The 9812-nt window shown below is 42.0% G+C and overlaps 1 protein-coding gene across 1 annotated transcript; it reads left to right on the top strand.

The window, feature by feature from the left end:
- Positions 1 to 163: 163 nt before the first annotated feature.
- Positions 164 to 8774, top strand: sec23b (SEC23 homolog B, coat complex II component). The gene is made up of 19 exons (XM_037256956.1): positions 164 to 334; positions 1232 to 1459; positions 2179 to 2236; positions 2314 to 2400; positions 2576 to 2812; positions 2899 to 2981; positions 3091 to 3235; positions 4129 to 4287; positions 4397 to 4512; positions 5219 to 5342; positions 5451 to 5531; positions 5603 to 5692; positions 5871 to 5977; positions 6479 to 6632; positions 6710 to 6787; positions 6886 to 7047; positions 7127 to 7213; positions 7405 to 7626; positions 8126 to 8774. Exons 2-19 carry the CDS (start codon positions 1239 to 1241, stop codon positions 8213 to 8215), a joined length of 2301 nt encoding a protein of 766 aa, XP_037112851.1. The 5' UTR covers positions 164 to 334; positions 1232 to 1238; the 3' UTR covers positions 8216 to 8774.
- Positions 8775 to 9812: the final 1038 nt, after the last annotated feature.

Genomic DNA, 9812 nt, shown 5'->3' with positions numbered 1-9812 from the left:
GACGTTCTTTTAAATACAGCACAGTATTGCTGAATGAACTGAGTAGTAGCAATTCCGACTTTCATTTAGAAAGGAAATGCAGCATCCTTGTGTGGACTGCAACTTCCTGTTCCGTGTGGATACGCCCTTTTTGCGTCATAGCTATCAGAACCAATCAGAACCGTCGATATTTGGAGTAACACGTCACTAAACAGCGAGCACAAGCCGGCTGATCGAGAGTAGTTGCTTGTCTGTCGCTTTTCCTGTCTACCATTTTTTAATCTTCTGATGTTGGATTTGTTTTTGTAAAATAATCACTGAACCTAATTGATAAGGATTCACTCCGATATTAAAGGTAGGAATTTCATCCACGAGGGATTAGAGGGCTTGTCAATGCTAAATTTTGTTAGCTAGCAAATTGGGCTATACATTAAATCTTAGTTTGCTTATTTGTTTTCTTTTACTTTACTCATTCTGGGTATTTCGTTTACGATAAGCCTTTAACTGCCGTGCTTACTTTTGTATTTGGTTTAAATAGAAGGGAAAGCGTTGGGTCACATTTTTGAGTACGCTGATGGCGACCACTACATTACGTGGCGTCGAATGTGTCTACAATACAGAGTTCAGACCGGACTGTAATTTTAGAAAAGCATTCCCCCTTTTCTGCTTCATGGCAAAGTATATGTGTCAAGGCTTAAGAATTTGTTAGAATGTGTATAGAGATTTATATTGGCAATTTCCATAGGCAGCGCACAGAAATGAATGGGCTAGTATTGTGAAAAAATGTAATTTTGACATTTATTTCATTTTTAAGCGCACACATTCGATATTTTTGAAAAGACGTTTAAGTCAAATGTGTCAAGTTTAGTAAAACCCTGGCAATAAAATAACAGTGACTGTTGTGGCAACACAAAAAATAATAGCTTTTTTTTTTTACTCCTCCACAATTGGCCTGCAAACAACAGTATGTGCTCTGGCACAATAGAAGGTTTGTTTGTTTGTTTGTTTGTTTGTTCTAGGCGTAACAATATCTCACTAACACGTACAAGCAAAGGTGGAGTAAAACATTACGGAAAATGACTCACTCAATCGTCATAATACGCTAAACAGGTTTCTCTGGGACATATTTGTACGTCATCTTTCCAAATTACTAACCGAAATGTTATTCAAACACTCTGTTACTCTTGGTTTAAGACGAGATAACACCAGGTTTGCTCATATTCTCATCTGTTGACTCTTTTCTCTGCTGAAGCTTGCTGATGGCCACCTACCAGGAATTCATCCAACAGAATGAGGACAGGGATGGGGTGAGATTCAGTTGGAACTTTTGGCCCTCCAGCCGACTCGAAGCAACCAGGCTTGTGGTGCCAGTCTCGTGCCTCTTCACGCCGCTCAAGGAGAGGCCTGACCTACCACCGGTCCAATATGAGCCTGTCATGTGCAGCCGGGCCAATTGCAAGGCGGTGCTCAATCCACTGTGGTGAGTACACATGTGTTGTATTTTAACTGTTTATTTATATCTTTTTTGATTCATTATCAAAGAAACATGCCACACAAGATTAACGAATAGACATGCGATCAGTAGTATTCGGCCTTAAATGCAAATTATTGAATGTGTGCGTGGTTCTTGTTTCTTTCATGTATATTTATCAGATGAACTGTATATCATGTTCTTTTAATTTTTTACTTGTTGAGACATTTGGAATAAGTGTCACAAAACAAAGAAAAGCATTTCACGCTCTCTTGAGATAAGCTGTGTGCTGACTTGACATCATGCACGACAGCAGTTAATTTTCTGGAGCGTTCCTAAACATTAAACCTTAAAGTTGAGGTACATAATTAATTTACAAATGGTCAAAACAAATTCCGTCTGTCAGCTTGTTCACGCTTGTCAAATAAAGTGTGACAACTGAAACATATGGTAGCCTGGTGAGAAATGGATAGTGTCATGTTTTGCAGAGTAGATGTGGCATGCTAAACCTCTCTGTTTACTGGTTTCGTTTTTGGCTTTTGTTATAAAAGATGATATTTTTGCCGGGGATCACACTACTGCTATTACTGTTCACTATTTTTATGTAATTAGTCATCAGTATCTGGCAGCAATGAAGGTTATTGTCCAATTTGGCCAAAGAAAATGCGACCCATTGTTTCCCCCCCTGTTTTTCGAAATAAACGTTTGTATTTATCCATCCTTTACAGTCAAGTTGACTTCAGAGCAAAGATTTGGGCCTGCAACTTCTGCTTCCAGAGAAATCCAGTAAGTACTGACGGCGACAGTATGTTTTGAAGCATGTCTTCCTAGTTTTGTTGATGTACCCCTTGGTATGTTTGCAGTTCCCTCCCTCTTATGCGGGGATATCAGAAGTGAACCAACCAGCTGAACTCATGCCCCAGTTTTCCACAATTGAGTACATAGTACAGGTACATACAACACATGTTTGTCCTACAACCTCAGGCATGGACATGTTTGTACTACAGCCTCAGGCGTGGACCGGGGGATAGAACATTGTGTACCACGGAAACACTATTTTCGACATTAGCATATCACACACACTGAAACAACACTGAATCTTGCGCAACTTTCTTTGCTTTTCAGCGTGGGCCCTCAGCTCCACTGATCTTCCTCTATGTAGTAGACACGTGCTTGGAAGAAGAGGACCTTCAGGCTTTGAAGGAGTCCCTTCAGATGTCCCTCAGTCTTCTGCCTCCCAATGCTTTAGTGGGCCTGATCACTTTTGGACGCATGGTGCAGGTTCATGAGCTCAGTTGTGAGATGATCTCCAAGAGCTACGTGTTCAGGGGCACCAAGGATCTCACCTCCAAACAGATTCAGGTGGGTGGGGTTAAGAGAGTGATGATGAATTAGGATGCTCCCTAAACAACAAAATCAGCTAAATGTCTTCTTTTTTTTTTCTTCAGGAGATGTTGGGTTTGACAAAGCCTTCTACCCCAGGACAGCCAGGACGCCCTCCTGCACCTCAAGATGCTGCAGCCTCTTGCAGGTAAGAAAGAGTAGCAACATATGCTGATTTTTGTTCATGAATGTCAGCTTTTTCTAAAAGTCACATCTTTTTCTTTTTAAATAACTCGTGTCCAATCATCCCTATTCAGGTTCCTTCAGCCTGTGCACAAAGTTGATATGAATCTGACCGATTTACTGGGCGAGCTTCAGCGAGACCCCTGGCCCGTTCCTCAGGGTAAAAGGGCTCTCCGATCTACTGGGGTTGCGCTGTCCGTTGCTGTTGGTCTCCTGGAGGTAAAACGTCCAAATGACCAAAGCCACCATTTGAATATTATTGCAATAATACATAACATACTGACCCATAAAAGAAAAGCTTCATGGCATGTATTTTGTTAAGTCAGAAAAAGCAAGCGTCCAAACCTTTCCTAGGTAATAAAGTGCCTTATTTTCAGCTGGAGTCAAAGAGATAGTGATCACATTTGATATGCCAAATGATCGGTTTATTTTTAAGGAATGGCCACGTACTATGAACTTTGTGATGATTTGTCCACATGTTGCTGCGATGCACTCTGCCGAATCTTTATCTTGTGCGGAGTTCGTACATGTAATTCTGTAGCTCAAAGGCCAGTTCTGTTTGCCTTCTGTCTTTTCCCCTTAAACGTCATTATCCCGTAATCTGTATGATTATGCAACCCAAGTGCAACCAACGACTCTCCTGTAGCCGAGCAAAGAGGCCTGATAAGATTAAATTGGGTTTTGTCATCGACTTCAGACTGAATTGTTTGTCCGGAGGCGTGTTACTCTTACACTTGTGAGGCAGCAAGGCAAAAAAATCTCCAGCATGAGCTCTCCTTTTTATTCAATCTGACATGACCCGAATTTAACACGCAAGTGCATGTTTTTGTAACTTCCCATTTTACCGAGGGCTGCTTTAGCTTAAACTGGTTTCCCGAAAGCCCTTGCTTTCAGCATTGGCATTCACATTGGCATCAACGGGAATCCCATCTCTCATCATGCCGCTTCCAATGGAAATTTTAGGGTCGCTAAAAGACAATTTGGGGCTGCAAAGTGCATCATCGCGTTTCAAAATAAATGGAGTTGTCGATTAATAGTTGCACTTGGTGTTAACAGAACATCATTCATTGTTTGGTTTGGTTATTGCATCTGAATCTTTAACAATCTTTCAGGGCACATTCCCCAATACGGGTGCTCGTGTGATGCTGTTCATTGGAGGGCCCCCAACTCAAGGCCCCGGGATGGTTGTGGGAGATGAGCTGAAAACCCCCATCCGTTCTTGGCACGACATCCAGAAGGATAACGCTCGCCACTTGAAGAAGGCTACAAAGGTGAGAGAAATCTATGGCTAATGGTGTTCAGTGATAACCGACTTTGGAATAAATATTGTAAAGTAAATAATTCTCACTGCCTTCATGTTCTTTTTATTTTATCATGCAGTACTATGAAGCCTTGGCCAACCGATCAGCAGTAAACGGCCACAGTGTTGATATTTATGCCTGTGCATTGGACCAGACTGGGCTGCTGGAAATGAAGTGTTTATCAAATCTCACTGGGTACGTCAGCGGCTGACAGCCAAACACTTGAGAGGGTGTGGGATTGTTTATTTGAGGATTGCGTACACAGCATTACGCAAACAGACAGGAATTCTAGTCTTTCTTTCTTTTGCAATCCATTATTATAAAGATTCTAAAATTAATTTTGTGAATGCTGAGACATAGTGGAACTTGAATCCGAATCCTATCAGTCGACTTTACATAATCAGCCCGATCAATGATGAGTGAGTTCATATGAACCCATGACCAAGATAAAGCAATAGGTCTAATTCCAGGAATTTATTGGCTGTGTATACTTGTGCAAAGTCATTTTTTTCACCAAGATCATTTGCACAACTTACATAACACTGAATTACTTAGTTACCAGAGCTGCACTCTCTAAAATATGCCAAGGGAAATCCTGAAATCCATTCTCTCCTACTGTGTTTTTTTTGCAATGATTTGAAAACTCCATGGTTTTGTTGATGGTAGGCTTCAAGTTTTTGACTTTCCACCTTAACCTTCGCAATCAGCTGAGCTCTTTGTAGTCTGCCGCATTGGTAGCGTACACAACAGGAGATGGTCAATTCATGTCAAAAGCATGCACAATTTAATCAAACACTATGCTTTTATAATCTGCACTACACATAACGGTACGTACTATTAGTCTGGTCCTTTCATATGTATAAAGAGGGCAAATATGAGCATGGTCTCTGCTTATTCTCAGGGGACACATAGTGATGGGAGACTCCTTCAATACCTCATTGTTCAAGCAAACCTTCCAGAGAGTTTTCAACAAAGATTATAATGGGGATTTCCGCATGGCTTTTGGAGGCATCATGGAGGTCAAGGTAAATACGTCCACAAATCAGTCTATCGCTGCGAGCAATGTTGAAGTGAATCATAATAATGATGTTTCCATGATCATGTATTTCAAAGCTGTGTCTTTGTCTCTGCAGACTTCACGAGAACTGAAGGTTTGCGGGGCCATTGGACCTTGCGTATCGCTCAACTCAAAGGGCTCCTGTGTATCAGAGAATGTAAGGCATTGTATTCTCTTGATGTTTGGGGGGGATGGCTGTCATTCTTAACAAGTTATTTTTTTGTGTAGGAGATGGGCGTTGGTGGCACCAGCCAGTGGAAAGTGTGCAGTCTCAATCCCTCCACAACTTTGGGCATGTATTTTGAAGTCGTGAATCAGGTAGAACATATTTACTTTAGCCTCAAGCTCAGGAACGTTAGTTTGTTCTGATCGAGTAAATAGAACATCACATTAGTTATCTGGCAATTGTATACTTGTGTGCTTTTTTTTTGTTCCTTAGAATAGGGAGCAGAGTACAGCTATACTTTCCCTTATCTCGTTTGCTTTGTGTATGCAGCACAACGCACCGATCCCGCAAGGTGGCCGAGGGGCAGTCCAATTTGTAACCCAGTACCAGCACTCCAACACTCAGAAGAGGATACGTGTCACCACAATTGCCAGGAAGTAAGAACACTATTTATCACCGTGTGGGTGTGACAGACAATCTTCTGCCAGCGTATCTGGTCTGTCAGCAGCTTAATATTGAAACCAGCATTTAAATAAATACTGCGGCAATAGGAATTTTCTTTAAAAAAAAAAATTCTTATTTCTCAGCCTTTTTAGCCTTGTACACAAGTGAAAGAGGACGTTCAGATGGAGATCACATTTTACTCTGTCGCTACATGTATGTAGTTCTATGTTAAAGTTTAGCTGGGATTTTTACTATCATAATTTGAGTATCTTACATTTCAATTCTTAAGAATTTAGTTGCACTTAAAATGATGTACTCTAATTATGCTGTAATACGATTGGCAAAAAACAGCATAATCAACTATACAATTGTTTATGATGAAAAATGTATATTGTCATAAAAAAATGTGCCTTTGTGACAGGCCTAAACCTGCACAACACCTGTGTTCAACTGTATCTACAGTGTCCCTTTTGTAATTTGTGTCCCCACCCAAGCTGGGCAGATGCACAGTCCCAAATTCAGCATATCGAGTCATCATTTGATCAAGAAGCAGCTGCTGTGCTCATGGCTCGTCTGGGAGTCTTCCGAGCGGAGTCGGAGGAGGGGCCTGATGTCTTGCGCTGGCTTGACAGGCAGCTAATTCGCCTGGTGAGTGTCCCACTGCACTCTCTTATTAGAAATATGTGTGAAATATGATTTTCATGTATGTTTTCATGTCTTTGCAGTGCCAAAAGTTTGGCCAATTCAATAAAGATGATCCTACATCCTTCAAGCTGTCAGAGTCCCTGTCACTTTACCCTCAGGTACCTTAAGCGCACCTAATGTGCATCTTGCAAAAAATGCAGAAAATTGATCGTAATTCCGAAATGACATTTAACCATGTCTTGTCTCTGACTTGCAGTTTATGTTCCACCTGCGGCGGTCGCCCTTCCTGCAAGTGTTCAACAACAGCCCAGATGAGTCGTCCTATTACAGGCACCACTTTGTCAGGCAGGACCTGACACAGTCGCTCATCATGATCCAGCCCATCCTTTACTCGTACTCCTTTCATGGCCCACCAGAGGTCAGCCTTGTGCACTTTAGACTTTTCATCTTTCTTAATGTAAAATTAAAAAAAAACATAACGACATTTCCCCCCTCAGCCTGTACTCCTGGACAGCAGCAGCATCCTTCCAGATCGAATCTTGCTCATGGACACCTTCTTCCAGCTTGTTATCTACCACGGCGAGGTATTTGGATGAATGCATTCGTCAACTTGAATTTATTCCAATAGACATAAAAATGATATAGGTGGCGCTTTAGATCAGTTTAATTTAGCTGATTTCAAAGTGTCTCTGATTTGGACAGGTGATTTCATTAGTGTTGCCTGACATTTGTCCTTGACACTGAATATAGCATGTCATGTGGATTTTGTCCCCAGACCATAGCTCAGTGGCGAAAGGCAGGATACCAGGAAATGGCAGAGTATGAAAATTTCAAACAGCTGCTACAGGCACCTTTGGATGACGCGCAGGAGATCCTACAGACGCGCTTTCCCATGCCGCGCTATGTCGATACAGAGCACGGAGGTTCACAGGCCCGATTCCTGCTTTCAAAGGTCAACCCTTCTCAGACTCACAACAACCTCTACGCCTGGGGACAGGTACTCTTGACTTTTTATTTATTTTGATTATTTTGTAATTACTGTGAACCCACGCATATCATGGGAAAACCTTACTGCTTATCCTAAATGAAGCATAGGGAAAACTGAAGTCACTGGATGGATCTGTATATGTGGATTTGGCTGGCGACCAATTCAGGGTAGTCTGCCTTTTGCCCAAAGTCAGCTGGGATAGGCTCCAGCACCCCTCGCTGAACAGGATAGGGGGTGTTGAAAATTGATAGAGGCATGGAAAGATGGAAATAGAACTAATCTTCAATTTGCCAAATCAAGGAAGATGTGGTGAATATGCCAATGGCAGACTGAGATTGCGATTTTTCCGAGAGCATTCGTATAAATTAATCTTTGTGACGAATCCACTTACATTTATTAAAGAGATTCAGGGATTATAGTCATAAATGAAATTGGATAGTGTGAGTTGAGGGGGGGCGGTGCACCCTCATCTCTGTTCTCATCATCTTTGTTTGGTGTGCAACTACAGGAGACGGGAGCACCAATCCTCACCGATGATGTCAGCCTACAGGTCTTTATGGACCACTTGAAAAAGCTGGCCGTGTCCAGCTCTGCGTAGAGCTGTCTAGAGTCCACTTTACCATTGGGGCAGAACACAAGGAATTGACGACACATTCCAGTTCGGCTGTCAGCATCCATAGAGTGTCTGCCTCCAAATGTTCACTTGTATTTTCTCTGTCCCGACTCATGTGTGACCTTTCCGGTGTGCAAATAGAAAATTCTCCCTTTCTATTTCATATTTGATATGACCTTTCATCTGCAAAGTGATTCAAATAATAATAGTACGTTTGTTTTTGTTTGTTTGAGCCATAAGTATGTCTGTTGCAGCACATAAATGTGCTGCTTAATGCAAATGTTTGCTTTTTCTGACACAAAAGAAATTAAGTGTAGAAAATGTAATGTCTTAAATAAATTGTAAGGTATGTACATGTAACTGTCCCTCTTAAATGTTGATCAGACTCTTTGCACTGCTTCTGTATTTCAACGGGGGCAAAAGTGCACAGTGGATTGCCCTTGAGTGTTTTCTAAGAAAATTCCATCAGAACAGATTACTGTTGCAAGGAATAGATGATTAACATGTCGTGTTTTGGATGATAAACACTTGCATTGATTTAGAATGTTGTTGACCATTCATGTGTTCTTCTTTACCATCTGGTATATTGCAGCCGGTTGGTGCAGATATCTTTGTAATCAAACTAATTTCAAAGTCAAAGTCTGCTTTATCGTCAATTTCTTCCCATGTCAAGACACACAAAGAGATTGAAATTGCGTTTCCTACTATCCCACGGTGACAAGACATTACATATTATATATATATTGTATAGGTCCACGGACAACAAAACATTCAAGTAAACAATACAAAAAGTAGAAACAAGAAGGCACATACAATAAGAGCAATGAATAAATAATAAATAAGAGCAACATGGTTGAAATGGAGCAATTGTGCATACAGCAGACAGTCAGAATATAGCGCAAAAGTACAGGAGGAGTAGTGCAAGGCAGCCAACGTGGCCCAAAAGCCCAGGACGTGATGCAGCTGAAGGGTGGAGGGGGGAGAGAGTTCAGGATCCTAACAGCCTGGAGTATCGTGATGCTGCTTGAGATATTGTCGCCAACACGTACTACTTGAGGCCTCTGACAGAGGAAGTCCAGCAGCCAGTTGCAGAGGTAGATACTGAGTCCCACTTCGTCGAGTTTGCAGATGAGTCGCTGTGCTACAATGGTGTTGAATGCAGAACTGAAGTCCACAAACGGCAATCTCACATACGAGTCTCTTTTTTTCCAGGTGGGTGAGGGCTGAGTGGAGGGCAGAACAGATTGCATCCTCAGAGGACCGTTTGGATCGGTATGCAAACTGGAAGGGGTCAAGGGTGGGGGGGGAGACTGGATCTGATGTGTGTCATGACAAGCCGCTCAAAGCACTTCATGATGATGGGTGTCAGAGCCACGGGGCGGTAGAAGCAGGATGGAGCAGTTCTCCCCTTCGCCAGTGGGGTGGCCGAAGAACTGCCAATGACTCCTGTTAAACGACCATAAAACCACTCACACACCATCTACTGTCACTGTAAGCTGATTTGCCAGCACCCAGACAGTATGATTTCGAGGATCAGTGAACCACAGATTAGGAAGACTAATCCTCAAGGGCTATCTGTTTA

This window comes from Syngnathus acus, chromosome 1, assembly GCF_901709675.1.
Source record: "Syngnathus acus chromosome 1, fSynAcu1.2, whole genome shotgun sequence".
Classification (NCBI taxonomy): Eukaryota; Metazoa; Chordata; class Actinopteri; order Syngnathiformes; family Syngnathidae; genus Syngnathus; species Syngnathus acus.
The sequence above is the reverse complement of the archived record's forward strand: the minus strand, read 5'-3'. Positions and strand labels throughout refer to the sequence as shown.

What these genes read in the sequence shown, in the direction of transcription:
- sec23b (XM_037256956.1), top strand. Translation starts at nt 1,239, where the DNA reads ATGGCCACCTACCAGGAATTCATCCAACAGAATGAGGACAGGGATGGG. An exon ending in TCTGCTTCCAGAGAAATCCA is followed by an intron (nt 2,237 to 2,313) that starts GTAAGTACTGAC and finishes GTATGTTTGCAG; the next exon opens with TTCCCTCCCTCTTATGCGGG. An exon ending in GAGGCATCATGGAGGTCAAG is followed by an intron (nt 5,343 to 5,450) that starts GTAAATACGTCC and finishes TTGTCTCTGCAG; the next exon opens with ACTTCACGAGAACTGAAGGT.